Genomic DNA, 16,708 nt, shown 5'->3' on the forward strand with positions numbered 1-16,708 from the left:
ACTACACATAATCTAGTAATGATGAGCCCTGGCTGATGCGGCTCAGCGGATTGAGTGCCAGCCTGTGAACCAAAGGGTCACCACTTCGATTCCCAGTCAGGGCACATGCCTGGGTTGTGGGCCAGGTCCCCAGGAGGGGATGCACAAGGGGCAACCACACATTGAAGATAATGAGAAATAAGCCTTTCTCTTTTAATACAAAAATCAACCTCTTTTTATTTCCATAGTGCTTAACCACAATAAAGTTCCTGATAAAACATTTCACACATTAATCTGGGGTTATAATAATATAATATAATATAATATAATAATAATATGAAATAACAAATCTACCTTTTCTCTGTCCACATTCTCTAAGCCCCCTACTCTGCTTTATTTTTAAATCTGTAGTACTTCTCCCCTTCTAACATATTCCATATTCACTTTTTATTTGTTTATTTGTCTCTCTCCACAAAGATACAAGTTCCTTAGGGCAGGTACTTGGTCTGTTTTCTACATTACTGTATCCCCAAGGCCTAGAACAGTGCTTCATTCAGAACAGGTTAATTGAATCTTTGGAAATGAATAACGTAACTGTCATTTCAGCCATTTGGTGTCAACTGCTCCTGTCAGAGCTGGTGGAATCTAACCAAACTAGATGCTTCAGATTCCATTCCCAATGTTCATCCTGCTGCTGTGTGCCAAGTTCTGCCCGAGGTTCTATAGAGTGGTACAATGAATAACGAACAGGCTATAGGAGAGAGAAGTTAATGTACTCAGCCAAAAGCTAGATAATTGATATTAAATTATTTAAAATTTAATTACATCCTATAACTAACTGCAAGCCATTATATCACCACTTGCTATTGTTTTTGTAAGTTGTGGTTTTGATATTCAGGCTTTTAATAGAAGCAGTTTATAATATCAACCTATTTTCTTCTAAGAATTTTTTTATTTATTGGTCTTTAGAGAGAGGGGGTCGAGAGAAAGAAAGAGAGAGAAAGAGAAACATCGATTTGTTGTTTCACTTTATGCATCCATTGGTTGCTTCTTGGATGTGCCCTGACCAGGAATCGGACCGGCAACCTTGTCGTGTCAGGGTGATGCTCCAACCAACCGAGCTACCCGGCCAGGGCAATATCAGCCTGTTTTCAAATTTGTTCTCTTAGATAGATGTAGACTTGATCCATGACATGTGTGATCATATTAGCATCTTATCTATCTACATTCTCTGGGTGATTTATTCCTAGATTTTTAAAAACTCACTTTTTCATGATGTATAAATTTTAATCAAAAACACTGAGATTTCTGAAGGGTACTTGATATATTAAATCTTCTTGGTCTGCTAAAAGGAACTCAGTCTTTGAGAAAGCAAATAAAATGGTTTTTTTTCTTCATTTCAAGGGATGGAGAGAGGAAAAGCATGAGTGTTGAGAGGTAATATTTCAATATTATTAATTGTTCATAATTCATGCTATTTTAAACTAATTTTTAATTTTTAGAAAAGTATCACTGAAATTAAAATAGAACAAACCACAGAACAATATGCAGCATGTCACATTCCTGAAGTAAATATCCCAGTACAATGCTTTATTATCTTCACTTGCTATGCTCTCAACGGAAAAAAAAATTAACTACAGTTATTTTTTTAAATGTTGATTTTGTTCCTATTCAGTGAAAACCAAGCATTTTAGGATTCCAAATCTTAATTTCTATCCTTTATTTTAAAAAATTATACTGAGAAGTTATTTGGGAAATTTAAGAAGTGGCCATGGAAATTCTTTCTAAAACTCTTCAAATATTAGTGAATGAGCTGAGTCATCAAATAAATAGACAATGATGTAAGAGAGCTTAGAGGTGATCTGTTTCATTCGTTCACAATCTTATTTAGAAGTTAAATGGAATCTTGATGGAAACCTTATTGTTTTGGAAAATATCTCATTGTTTGTGCAGTCCCTTAGTTTTCTCCAAGCACCGAAGTTCCACTGAGACATTCAAAACTATGGACATAGTATATGGTTGTGATCAGAAAAGCTGAATGACACTGACAAGATGATGTACTCAATAAATGACTGATCAAAATTGCCTTGAGGCTGTGATTTACATAAAAAGCAATCAAAGGAAAGGGGGGAAAAGCACCTAAGAGTGTGATAATATTGTCTTATTTAATGAATTTTTTCTTCCATTTTGTCTGTTACTGAGAACACTACTTAGTATACAAAAATATTAACTATTAACATGTGTTAAGAGAGGGCTGGCAAATCAATAGAAAAAAATAACAAAAATCTGGTTAACAGAAAGAGAAGTATAAATGGCTCTTAAAACATGTGAAAATATTCCCAATCTGCTTTATAATTTAAGAAATACAGATTGAAAATTCTCTGAGATAGTATTTTTCACTAATAAGGTTGGCAAAGATACTAACACAACCTACTGGCAAGACTATGGGAGTGAAGAAGGTATAAACCCTAGGAGGGGATGTGCTAGCTTCTTAGTGGTACCATAACAAATTTAGTGGTTTAAAACAACACAGATTTATTCTCTTATAGTTCTAAAGGTCAGAAGTCCTAACATTAAGCTATTGGCAGGGCTGCGTTCCTTCTAGAGGCTCCAGGAGAGAATTGGTCTCTTTATCAAAAGCTTCTGGAGGCTGCCTATATTCTTTGGCTCACGGACCCATCTTCTGTATTCAAATTTAGGACCTTCTTCTTCTCTGACTCTGAACCTCCTCCCTTTAATAAGGAACCTTGGGATTCTATTAACCCACCTGGATAATTGAGGATAAGCTCCCTGACTTGACTTAAGCATATCTGCAAAGTCCCTTTCGTGATGTTCTCAGTTCAGAGGATTAGGATTTGGACATCTTTGGGGACCATTAGTGTGCCTACCACAGGGGACAGACAATTTGTCAGTATCTTTCAAAATTACAGATGCATATGTACTTCGATCCCACAGTTCTTTTTATAGGAATTTATTATATAGTTGTAATTGCATGTCATTTCACATGTATACAAAGTTATTCATTGCATTTTTTACTATAGCAAAAGATTGAAAATATTGTAACTTAAATACCCATGAATGGAGGACTGGTTAAATGACCTTACATCTTTAAACTAGAATATTTTGCTGCCATATAAAAATGAGAAAATTATTTACTCATAGGGAACTTTGACCAGGACGAACTGAGAAAAGCAAAGCATTAAACTATGTGTCTAATATTCTACTGCTTATATAAAAATGAGGAGAAAATATTTGCTTTGTTTATATGTGCATGAAATATTACTCGAGGAATTCATAAGAATAGAAAGCTAGCAACACTGGTTCTGCACTGCGGGGAGAACAGGGTAGTTGAGTAGTTAGAAGGGGAGGTCTGAATGGTCATTTGCACATGATTTATAACTACTCCGATTTCTCTGTAGTTGCCTCTTCTTTTAGGTTAATTGACCTTTCAACTTCTTTTAACACTCTCGTGCAGATGAACTAAAAATTTTCTGCATTTAATCAGCCCTCCATTTTCAATTATTAGATAACTACACCTGGGTGCCATTAAACAACCTTTTAAATCTACTTGAAGATACTTTCAGAAAATACCTGTGTAATAATTGGAATAATATTCTCATCTGTACTTTCTTAAGATAATCCTTTAGAGCAGAGTCTATATACGTATATGCCTTAGTGTGTTTTAAGTTTCTGAGGGTATTATTATGATCTGTTGGTGGCTTTAATTATATTTTTTAAAATACTACAGAATGAGCAAGAAGTATGAAAATATACCTTTGCTAATCAGCTTCATTTTCTAAATGATCTTCAATTATTAAGAAGATCTTAAATGTTTTTTACTTAATTATATCTTAATTCATCTGAAAACTTTATTCTGTACTACAGAAAATATAACTTAATGCTAAGCCATTTAAACATAGTATATCATTCCTAAATTATCCTGAATTATATTTTTCCTTTGGACACCAAGATCATTCTTGTCTTTCTAGGACATTCAGTGAGATGAGTACAGCGGAAGAACAGTACAGCCTGTGCCAGGAGCTTTGCAGCGAGCTTGCTCGGGACCTGCAGAAAGAAGGGCTCAAGGTGCTTCGTTTTAATTCGGTGTTCTCTCAGCTTCAAAATTTTCTGATAATAAAGTGCACTTTAATGCAAGAATTAGATATTGCATTTGAATGCAAAGTGGGAAATGTCAGATAAGAGTATTCTCATCACCAACAAAGAAATTTAATTCTGACGCTTATTTGAGGGTCAGCCTGTCATTCTGTGCAGAAGCGAGTTGCAGGGTAGAGTGGTTCCAGCATAACTCCAGAGGCATTTATACTGCCTTGGAAGTCCTTGGAATAAGTTTGAAATCAGAGTTACATTGGTATTAGAGAATGAAGCAAAGGGGGAAGGATTTTCCTAGAACTGTATTTACATATTATAAATGACTTCCAACCATCCATTAATGTTTTTCTCATGCAGACAGTGACTTTCTACAGTAAGCATTTTGTTTCAAGGATCTAATGCAGGTTTTTTTTTTAATACATTGAGAACAACATCTGGAAGGCTTTGAACTTTGTATTTGATATTCTTCACTCAGAGCAATCCACATTTAGTGTTTTTCTGACACTCTCAAACCAGAGTTATTTAGAGTAATTACAAAATGTAATGGTGATTACCAGAGAGAAAGCGGATTAGGGGAAAGTAGAAGAGGGTAAAGGGGGGGATAAATGGTGATGGAAGGAAACTTGACTTTGGTGGCAAACACACAGTACAATATACAGATGATGTTTTCTAGAATTGTACACCTGAAGCCATGTGATTTTATTAACCAATGTCACTTCAATAAAAAATTAAAAATACTAAAACATTATTATAATGAATGGGATAATTGATGAGTATTTTTCTTATAATCCTTTTCTATCATGACTTGATTGTAAAAAGAGTTGTTTTTTAAAAAATGTGTTAATCATTTTGGATTTACAGAAAAATTGCTAAGGTACTATAGAGAGCTCCAATATACCGGTTTCCTTATTATTGATATCTTATACTGCCAGAATATATTTGTCCAAACTAAGAAACTGACATTAGTACATAGATATTCACACAACTCCAGACTTTATTTGGATTTTATCTCTTTTCCATTAATGTTCTCTTTCCATTAATGTTCCAGGATTCAATCCAGGGAACCACAGTGCGTTTAGCTGTCATGTCTTCTCCAGTCTCCTCTAGTCTGTGACAGTTTCTCAGGATTTCCCTGTTTTTCATGACCTTGATAGCCTCGAGGAATACTGGCCAGACATCTCCCAATTTGGGTTTGTCTGTGATTTTCTGTAGATCAGACAGACCACAGCATGAGTTTTAGGAAGAACACCACAGAGGCGAAGTGTCCTTCTTTTCGCGTCCTAGGAGGGTACAGTAGTCTCCCCTTACTGAGATTTTACTTTCTGTAGTTTCAGTTACCCACGGGCTAAAGATATTAAATGGAAAACTCTAGAAATTAAACAAATCATAAGTTTAAATTGTACATCATTCTTAGTAGCACAACGAAATCCGATGCTGCCCTGCTCCATTCTGCCCAGGATGAGAATCATCCCTTTGCCCAGTGAAATCCACGCCGCACATGCTGCCTGCCCATTAGTCACTTAGTAATGGTCTTGGTTATCAGATAAGTTATCAGAGAGGGACCACATTTATATAACGTTTATTACAGTAATATTGTTATAATTTTATAAAATGTCCTATTTTATTATTGGTTGTGTTGTCAGTCTCTTACTGTGCCTAATTATAAACTGAACTTTATCATAAGTATATATGATAGGAAAAACCATAGTAAATATAGATAGGGTTTTGTACTGCTCACACTTTCAGGTATCCACTGGGGGTGTTGGAACAAATCCCCACAGATAAGGAGTAGCTACTGCATATGAAAGCCACCTGATATCATGGGCGACGTTAACCTCCATCACTTGGTTAGGGTGATGTTTGCTAGGCTTCTCCATTGTGAAGTTACTGTTTTTCTCTTTTCATATTCTAGTTTTTGGAAGTGAGTCAATAAGTTTAATTCACTCTTACTACCTCCAGAAGGTAGTAAAATATACATAACATAAAATTTACTGTTTTAACCATTTTTAAGTATATATTTCAGTGGCATTGAGTGCATTCATACTATGTAACCATCAATGCTGTCAATCTCCAGAACTTTTTCATTATCCCAAACTGAAATGTTCTATTCATTAAATAGTTACTGTACAGAGAGTTCTTACATGTAAATTGTTTAACATACTATCTGTCATATAGTTGCCACACAATAAGTGTGAGCTGTCCACGAGACCTTTTCAAATGGGCTCCTTTAGAAAGAATTTTTTCTTTCCTTTTTTTAGGTCCTGAATTGACCTCTAAAAGAGGTTTTAGGGAAAAAAAGATTAGTTAACTTTGCCCTTTATATAAACATCTTTTACAAAAATTTATTTGGGAGGGGAGTAGTAATTATTGGCTAAAATGGGATTTTTTAATTACTTTTGGGTTTTAGTTATTCTTTATGACAATTTTATTACTATGTTTTAGAAGTGATTGATTGTACTTGCATATTATATGTACGTAAGTTTTGAGCTTCATGAGCTTTTTAACCTGTAAAATAATTTTTTCTAGAAGTTAGAAAACCATATTTAATAATGTATTCGGTTAATTACAGGGTAGAACTGTTACCATTAAGCTGAAGAATGTGAATTTTGAAGTAAAAACTCGTGCATCTACAGTTTCATCTGTTGTGTCTACTGCAGAAGAAATATTTGCTCTTGCTAAAGAATTGCTAAGAACAGAAATTGATGCTGATTCTCCACATCCCCTGAGGTTAAGACTTATGGGTATGACTTTTCTCTTCTGGCTTTTCCTTAAATGTGCTATACTTTCCCAAAGAATCAATTTGGAAATGTTCTCTTCTCCATTTTAATGCTTAAAACTTTAGGAATTTCTATTTACACTGCTGCCATATTCCTTAATTCCTAGAACTTGATGCATGTGATGCTGTGATTATTAGTTTAATTCCAGTAAGACCCAGTTAAAGCTGTTCTTTTCCTTACTATCAATATTTGCTGAAATCCTTGGGGCTAGGTTTGTTGCAAAATTTTAAACTCTTCAGATTTTAGAAAGCATACTGAATATATCTTGTAATACTCCTTTGGGATATGAGGAAGCACTTCATGATCAAACACACTAATATTTCTGTAGCAAAGCAAAAAAATATTCACACTGAGTTGTAAATACTCTAAAGAGCTTCCCATCCATCCAGCTATCAATTACTGTATGTTGCTTACAATTGTCAGGGCTTTTTGGATTTCAGAATTGCAGATGAGGGATTATGGTACTAATAAAACCACATCTTTAGCCACTATGTGGTTAAAAAAAAAGAAAAGAAATGTTTCTAAAGTAAACTGTGTAAAACAACATTTGTGGATAAGCATCCCAAATGCCAACTTAGTATACTGCTGAGAGTGGGTCATTAGCCATACTTTCATATACGAAAGACAGCACACACTGAGATCAGCTGAGTAAAATATGTTAACTAAAAGGAACTAAATGGTATACATTAATGGCAGCTTTATTCATTATTACTAAAACTTGTAAAACTTGGAAGCAACCAACATGCCCATCAGCAGTAGGTCAGTGGAATTTGTGGTATATCCAGACAGTAGAATATATTTAGCCATAAAAGAAACGAGCTGTCAAGCCATGAAATGACATGGAGGAATCTTAAGTTTATATTATTAACTGAAAAAACCAATCTGAAAAGCCTACATACTGTATTATTCCAACCATATAACATTCTGGAAAAGATTATGGAGACACTAAAAGTATTGGTAGGACTTCCGCCAAGATGGAGGTTTAGGTGGATATGCCGTGCCTCCTCACACAACCAAGTTTAGGGACAACTAAATATTAGCATCAGAAAACACAACCAGAACACGGAAAACTGAACTTTTCGGAAGTCCGCTAACAACAAATTCTTCAGCCCGACTGGTAAGGGGCGAAACCGGTGTCTGGTGAGGAGCTGCAAGGGAGGGCTCGGTCGACCCGAGCGCGAAATCCAGACGCGCGAATCCAGACGCACGGGTTCCAAACCCAGGATTGGACCTAGTGAGCGACGGAGCAACCCACCGGGTGAGCGACTGCAGAGGAGGCAGTGGGGAGGCGGTGCAGCGAGTTGACCGCGGTTGCCTAATTGCGCGCAAGCAAGGGAGTGGCCGGTTGGACCAGCCCGGCGGCGATAGAGGGCACCGCCATTTCCCCGCTCTGACCACGGCCCCACATACAGCGTCACAACCCAGCGACCTGGGAGTCCAAGGCGCAGTTTCTCACATTTAAAGGGCCAGAACAGACCAAAAATGTCGCAGGGAGACCTCAAAGCCCCAGAGATAAATCTAAGCGACGAAGAAATAGCAAAACTCTCAGACGCACAGTTTAAAACACTGGTCATCAGCTTCCTCACAGATCTGGTTGATTATAGCCACAAATTAGACAAACATATGAAGGCTAAATTAAGGGAAATGAATGGAATTCCACAGGAAACCCATAGAGATGAAAAGGAAACTGGGACTCAAATCAATGGAGTGGACCAGGAGAAACCAAATAATGGCCAAACAGAAAAGAGTCAAGGAGCAAGAATTCAAAGAAATGAGGAGAGTCTAAGGAACCTCCAGGACATCTTTAAACGCTCCAATATCTGAATTATAGGGGTACCAGAAGGGGGAAAGACACAACCACCAGTGGAAAAACTATTTGAACAAATAATAAAAGAAAATTTCCCCAATCTGGCAAAGGAAATAGACTTCCAAGAAATCCAAGAAGCCCAGAGAGTACCAAAAAAGTTGGACTCAAGAAGAAACACACCAAGGCATATCATAATTACATTAGCCAAAATTAAAATGAAGGAGAGAATCCTAGAAGCAGCAAGAGCTAAGGGGACAATCACCTACAAAGGAGTCCCCATCAGACTGTCAGCAGATTTCTCAAAAGAGACCTTACAGGCAAGAAGGGGCTGGAAAGAAATATTCCAAATCATGAAATCTAAAGACCTACAACCAAGATTGCTCTATCCAGCAAAACTTTCATTTAGAATGGAAGGACAGATAAGGTGCTTCTCAGATAAGACCAAATTCAAGGAGTTCATCATCACCAAGCCCTTATTATATGAAATGTTAAAGAGACTTATCTAAGAAAAAGAAGTTAAAGAAACATGAACAGTGAAAGAACAACAAGCTCACAGTTATTAACAACCACACGTAAAATGAAAGCAAACTAAAAGAACAGCTAGATCAGGAGTGGAAATATAGAAATGAAGATCTCAAGGAGGGTTAGCAACAGGGGAGTGGGAGGAGGAGATGGGGGGAGAAGGTACAGAAAATAAGTAGCATAGACAGTAGATAGAAAATAGATGGGTGGGGCAAGAATAGCATGGGAAATATAGAACCTAAAGGACTTGAGAAACATGGACATAAACTAAAGGGGGGTAATGGTGGGGTTGGGGGGGCAGGGTGGAGGGGAATGAAGGGGGGAATAGAACAACTGTAACAGCATAATCAATTTAAAAAAATAAATTAATTAAAAAAATAAATAAATAAAAGTATCGGTAGTTATCAAGGATTTTCAAGAAGGAAGAAATGAATAGGCAGAGCACAGAGGATTTTTAGGGCAGTGGAACTGTTCTGTATGATGCTATAATGGTAGATACATGTCATTATGCATTTGTCAGAATGTTAGAATGTGTATCACCCAAAGTGACTAACACGTAGAGTGAATCCTAATGTAAAGGATGGACTTTGAACGATAGTGTTGTGTCAGCATAGCTTCATTGGTTGTCACATGCGTACCGCTCTGGTGGGGGATGTCAATAGTGGGGGAGGCTGTATGTGTGGGGCAGGGGATATCTGGGAACTGAACTTATTGTTTTCAACCTAAATTTGCTCTAAAAATTAAAACCTATTGAAAAAAAGGAGCTAAAGTATCTATGTAGTTGACTCCAACTAATTACTTAGTATTTATTAAATGGTATCATGTGTCAAGAGCTTAATTGAAAGACCTGTATAATCATGCTGACTCCAGTAGGCCCTTGCTAATTAGTGATACCCAGTTTTATTTGAAAAATAAATTTCAGCTCAAAATACAGTTTTGGAAAAACATCCTTTAATTCAGAAAATATACAGTGTTGCTAATTACTTTTCTCTAAACAGCCCTTTTTATATATGTCACAAAAGTATTTGCAAAATATTTTCATGAATTATGAGTAAATTGGTTCTGTTGAATTTGAAACTGATTAATTGCGGTTGGTTTCTTTTAGGCGTCCGGCTGTCTAGTTTTCTCAGTGAAGAAGGTAAGAAACGCCAACAAAGGAGTATTGTTGGTTTCTTACAGGCTGGAGACCAAACCCTGCCAGGCACTGGGTGGATAGAGAAAAATGACAAAGACCAGTTTTTAAAACCTGTAGAAATGTCTCATAAGAAGAGTTTTTTTGACAAAAAACGATCAGAAAAGAAATGGAGCCACCAAGACACATTTAAGTGTGAAACTGTGAATGGACAAGATGTACAGACATCACAATCATTACAAGTTTTAAAGAAGAAGATGAGTGAGAATTTGGACACATCAGAGAATTCAGATAACAATCAGATATTTACCTGTCCTGTTTGCTTTAGGGAGCAAGGGATCATCAGTCTAGAAGCCTTTAATAAACATGTAGATGCATGTCTTAATGGACCTTCGATGAGTGAAATGTTCTCATGTTCACATGCTTCCTCTACAGAAGTTAACAAGAAAGAAAACGTGCATCATTCTTTTCACCTCTGTGAGGATCGGGATTATGAAACCCATCAGAAGAATGCAGAAATCGATTCAGAAGATTGTGCCGAGTTGGTAGAGACTATAGGCAATCCATCTGAAGCAGAAAGTATAGATGCTTTAAGTAATGAGCATAGCAAAGAGGAATGTTCTAGCCTTCCAAGCACGTCGTTTGATATTGAACACTGTCATCAGAATTCTTCCTGTGCTGTTGCACTGGAAAGCGAAGATGCTGGGTCACTGAGAAGGCAAGAACTCCCCCAGCCGCATTTATATGAAGAGATAACAGACCAGGTTCTAATTTGTCCTGTTTGTAACCTAGAGCAAAAAACTTCAGATCTTACCCAGTTCAATGTGCATGTGGATATTTGCTTAAATAAAGGCATAATCCAGGAACTTAAAAAGGATAAAGTTAATCCAGTAAACCAATTCAAAGAAAGCACCAGAAATACCGGTGAGTTTGTAGTCATTTTAAAGAACTCAATTTTCTAGGAATATTTTATTAAAATTGAGATCATTATTAGGTCTGAAACACCCACTCTTAAAGGGACTGTTTATATATGCCATTTAGGTCAATGTTAGTTACTTTACCTTAAGTTAGAATTAAGTGAAGCCAGTAGGTGTTAAGTTTTGGGAAAACTTTGGTTTGGGCTCGATTTAGCACAGAATGAACTCAAAGGTTAAGAGAGCTGAGTGATGTAATCAAAAGATTCAGAGAACATTTGTCAAGGCACAGTGGGTGCCTTTTCTCATTTTAAGTTTACAGTGGTAAATTATTGATAATTACATAGCCAGAGAGCCTCTTTAACTTGTTTTTTTGGTAGCTATGATTCTGGCCAAATTTCAAAAATAAAATTAAGTATAATACTAATAAAACAATTATAAATAAATTATGCTGTAAAGTTAGTCTCTGGTATGTATAAATATGAACTAGGTAGTATTAATGAATTTTTTATTATCATCTTCATATCAGTTAGCTTTAACTTTTATATAATCCTTTATTTATTTCTTATTATTCATTATGGAATTTCTTCATTTCTCTTCCCTCTGAAGGTAACTCAGGCAGAGTACAGAAGGCTGTAACAAAAACAAAGAGGTATGGCTAATTTGAGCTTGAGTAAAGCTACCTGAGAAACTCGTATTTCAAGGTTGAATTTTTAGATGTTAAAATTTCCTTTTATAATCAAGTAAAATTCTAAAAAATCAATTATTTGCAAAATTATTTTTGAAAATCTATTCCTGCATTTTAATTGCTTGTTTTTGTTTTTTAATTTCAGATCAGGACTGATGACAAAGTACTCAGCGTCAAAGAAAATTAAACCAGACAATCCCAGAAATACCCTTGATATATTTTTTAAATGAACAATGAACTTTTTATCATTAGTTTTTAATTGGAACTTGTTTTTTATAATCACTGAAGGTATTTTTTCTCATTTTAAGTTTACAGATTCATTTAGTGGAAGGCTAATGTAGTAATCCCCCCCAGTGATATTTCCCTTACATGAATTTGGAATATATACCTACTAATTTACTTTTGTATACTTTTTTGGTACCATAAGAATTGCACTTCCTGTTAGAGATACTTTTAAAATGAGAAATTAGGAATGGGATCAATAAGTGATTTCTTTATTAAGTTTTATAGGAAATGTAAAACCATGTATTTATAAGGGCTCTGATGTTCACCCAAACCTTTTTTAGCATAAAAGCTTTTCAGTACTTAACCATTTTGTTGGCACTGGTCTGCCGTAATTGATCATAGTATCTTCTACAACTTCGTATATTTGTATTTTAGCTCCTACTGCCTTCAGATTTCTCATGAGCATTCTTGATTAATATTTATTATACATTCTGTGAAAAAACCTTAGCAGAGCTAGCACGAGACGTTCTGTTCCTCTCAGGATAATATCACAGTATTATTTTCTGTGTTAAGAGAGTTTTGCTTAAATATGATTATTCATTTGATTTTTTAATTTAAACTCTTTTTTTATGAATAAGCACTTGGTCCACTTTTTAAAAAATTTAGTCTAAGGTGTAAGATAATTGTTTTCTTATTTAGGACTTTTAAATGGCAATATTTAATTTCCTGGCGGTTATGTTTGTACTCTTTGCAAATCTATAAAGAATAAATTGTACACTTAGTTTATTTTTTATAAAACCTTATAGAGAAAAATGCACAGTTCAAAAATGAATGTGTATTACAGTAGCTTGTATATCTTAGTTATATTTCTGTCATATTTTTATTAATATTTATGAAAGAAGACAGCTTAACAGTAAGTAGTTAGCTTAAGTAGTTGCTCCAGATAATTTTGTGCTATGAGTAATAGTGTTTATCAGAAACAATTATTTAACTGAAACATGAAGATGGTAGCCATTTTGTGGCTACCATATCTTTGAAGAACCATATCTTTTATTCTCTTAGATTTTTGTTTTCTTTTATCCTACTTTTCTTTTTAGTTGACATACAACCTTAGTTGCAGGTTATAACAATGATTTAATATTTGGATACCTCCTTTTCATCTAAATTCACCTCATTTAAATTTATAAGGAAATCATATTTTAGGAACAGCTTAAAGTACAATCTTGCACAGCCTTTGGCAAAAGTGGTAACTTGACTTTAAATTCCTAGATTGTTTAAAATAAGGCTTACTGTTTATTAGCATGCCAATCCCATGCCTGTTGTTATTGTACACACAGGTGAAAACAGCGTTGTGCTGTGGTTCTTGATTGTGTGATTTACTTTTGCAGAATCTGTAAAAAATTAGGTTCTGTGAAACATCAATTTAATGTATTGAAAAATAGATTGTACCATAGATGTTTTCCATCTTGCCTCAAGTTAATTTTTATTGTTTTCAACATTAAATACTAGATTATTTTTATTTAGATGACTTATTTAATTGAATGTTATCATTTAGACCTATTTATTTTTTTATTTAATCTTTTTGTGTTTTTTCCATTTGCATTGAGTCCCCTTATACTTCCTTCATTTAGACATATTTAATAATAATTCAAAATAAAATTTAAAATATTTAGTTGATCTTTTAGCCAATAGAAATGGTTTCCTTCCTTTCCACTCTTCCTTCCTCAGTGCTTTTAGTCTTATTTTCTTTTCCCACAATTCTTTTCCCATCTTTTTCTTACCTGTTTTATCTAATATCCAACTCACTTTTTTCTTTTTATTATAATTTCCCTTTGGGGAATTTTTAGAAAATGCAGCAAAGCTACAAAGAATAAACACCCATAATCTTACCTACTTATAAGGTCAGATTATAAGGAAGCGCCTAGGAGAATATATTTGTAACACAATAACTGAGGGAAAAACAGAGTATATAATCCAGAATATGTAAACGATTTAAGTGAATCAGTAAGAAAAAGACAAGCAATAGAAATTTGGATAAAAGACTTTAAATGGTGCTTGACATAAAAAAAAGAATCTAAATGGCCAAGAAACATGCAACCATTTTCAGCCATTTTAGTAATAGGGGAATGAAAAGTAAGAACGCAAAGAGGTATCATCACATCCCTACCAGATTTGCAAAAATGAAAAGGTCCGTTGAGAAGTAAGTTCTGGTGAAGGCGTGGGGCAATGTGAACTCTTACTTTGAAAACAATCACTTTGGAAAACACCTTGCCCTTCTTTAGTAGGTGTGAAGGTGTGCACACTCAGTGACATTTCTTATACAAAATATACACCATTGCTGGTTATTTTCTGTTTGCCCTCCAAATCATTCTTCTGCCTTCAGTACCCCGCCTTATGTTCAGCAAGGTGCCGTGGCAGTTGTGGGGGGAGGGGCACTGCAGAAGATTTGGGGAGGAAGAAAGATGAAGTTGGCTATTTATGCCTTCGTGTACCTTTTTGGTAAGTCCCTTAACCGAAGGTCACAACTTCTTGTACGTGGCCACAGTGACACTGCATTCTCTGCCATCTCTCCAGGTTCTGATAATCCTTTCCTTCCCTCACCTCTTCACCAAGGAGTGGCGACAGAGCCTGCTCTCCTAGCCCTGGGGAGCTGCACTATCCTTCAGGATTTCCCCATACCCTGCCCACATCCCTTTCTTAAACTCATCTCAAATTACAATTTTTTTTCTGCCAGAACCCTAACAAATACATTGTTTTGTGGAAACTACTGAACATGTTTCCTAGGCAGCACTGTAAGAACCAAGAATGGGAAGTCAACCAAGTATTCAGCAATGGAGGAATGGTTAAATTCTGTCATTGTAAATTCAAACGAAAATTCTACACAGTGGTGAAAATCAAGGATATAGCTGATCAGACTGTGCATGAATATCACAAAGATAATGAGCAAAAGAAGCAAGTCAGAGAAGCAAGTCATTCAATCAGCATGATTCCATTTATATAAAGTTCAAACAGTTAAAGCTATACTGTATTGTTTTACAGGTGTATCCATATGAGATGAAATTATAAACAAAAGCAAGTGTGTTAATTGTCCCAAGAATTAAAACAATGATTCCTTCTGAGGAATGGTAGGGGATGTGATCAGGGAATGTGATCAGGGAAGGGCAACGTTCTGTTTCTAATCTTGAGTGGTAATGGCATTTATATTCACCATAAGCTGTACAGATATATTTTATACACTCTTGTTCACATGTGACTTGTATTGCAATAAAAACTGAAAAAAAATGGCAGAAATTGCTTTGCTTAGTAAGATATTTTCTCTGTCTCTGTAATCTACTAGTGTTAATAGAAAAAAAAGTACATTTTGCTTTTCTAGGACTTTGCTGAACACAGCAGAAGAGAGCCATCCTACACCAACATTTTGAGTTTTTCTCCGAGTACTTCCCCTAATGCTACAGCCTCAATCAGCATTTGGTCTGCTTTTCAAAGGACAGCAGTTGACAACTTGACCAAATACTTTGTCACTGCCAAATAAATCACCAGCCTTTCAGCCAGTGGTATTCATGTTCCCACTCCCCAAAATTCTCCCTCAAATACCAAGTCATTACTATATATTAGGTTTTGTTATTCGCAGCACCCTGCTTTCTGTGAGTTCAGAATTTCACTTTAGCTGTGTATTACAAAGACCCAAATCAGAGTCTTTTTTAAAAAATTGGATCTACTTTGCAATGAATATCATTGCTTAGCATTGGCTCAGTGGTTCAAAGATGAGCTCAAAGTCTCTGACTTTCTCAGCCTCACACAGTCAATTTGTGGTCAAAAGATGGGCTCTTCCACACCCAGCCTTACACGTGTGTTCCACATAGGAAAACAAGAAAGTAGAAATGATAAAGGGCAACAGGTTGGTCCCACTTTAAGGAGTTTTCCTGGGAGCCCCACATAAATTCCACTTATATCTCAAATGGTCATAGGGCAACTGATAAGGCTTCTGTATATTATAGGGAACTTGCAAATGCAGTTTCTAGTTGGGCATGTTGCTACCCCAAATAGAATTAACAGGTTCTGTTCATAATTCTAAAGAATTTTCCTATTGAAAACTATACAAATTATCACATTTGATGGTGAAATTTTAGAAGCATATCTTAGGAATAACACAGGGGTGCCCTCTATTACTTTGTTGGAGATCCTAGTCAATTTAATAAATGATATAAATGAAAACTGGAAACAAAGAAATAAAAATAAAACTTTATTGTCAGATGGTATGTTTGTCTACATTTTTTAAAATCTACATTTAATAAAAGTTCAACAAGTGTATGACTGAAAAATCAGTACACAAAAGGAGTAGCATCCCGGTACCATTGTAATAACCAGTTAGAAGATATAATAAAAATAATCTCCTATGTAACAACAAGGTACAAGCCATTTAAAGAGCAGGTGGGGAATCTTTCAAAAAATGTGTAGTAACTTGGGAACTACAAAATATTACTGAAAGATGAACTTGTACATATGAGTAAATGAAAAGCGTAACCCTGTTCATGATAGGAAGGATGACTACCT

General features: G+C 35.4%; 1 protein-coding gene across 7 annotated transcripts in view; it reads left to right on the forward strand.

Moving 5' to 3' along the window:
• The window catches only part of POLK (DNA polymerase kappa), a 78,053-nt gene extending 61,686 nt beyond the window's left edge, over positions 1–16,367 (forward strand). For 4 of the 7 annotated variants that reach the window (XM_053664420.1, XM_053664421.1, XM_053664422.1 and 1 more), the window contains 6 exons: positions 1,384–1,416; positions 3,969–4,065; positions 6,659–6,830; positions 10,301–11,251; positions 11,851–11,893; positions 12,075–16,367. In XM_053664420.1, coding sequence (XP_053520395.1) covers positions 1,384–1,416; positions 3,969–4,065; positions 6,659–6,830; positions 10,301–11,251; positions 11,851–11,893; positions 12,075–12,159 — 1,381 coding nt within the window. In that variant the 3' untranslated portion in view covers positions 12,160–16,367. The remainder of the gene's footprint in view (positions 1–1,383; positions 1,417–3,968; positions 4,066–6,658; positions 6,831–10,300; positions 11,252–11,850; positions 11,894–12,074) is intronic. The other 3 variants (XM_053664424.1, XM_053664426.1, XM_053664423.1) reach the window with 3 other exon arrangements.
• Positions 16,368–16,708: the final 341 nt, after the last annotated feature.

The sequence above is a fragment of the Artibeus jamaicensis genome, unplaced genomic scaffold, assembly GCF_021234435.1.
Source record: "Artibeus jamaicensis isolate MK-2021 breed Jamaican fruit bat unplaced genomic scaffold, CSHL_Jam_final contig_373, whole genome shotgun sequence".
In the NCBI taxonomy this organism is placed as follows: Eukaryota; Metazoa; Chordata; class Mammalia; order Chiroptera; family Phyllostomidae; genus Artibeus; species Artibeus jamaicensis.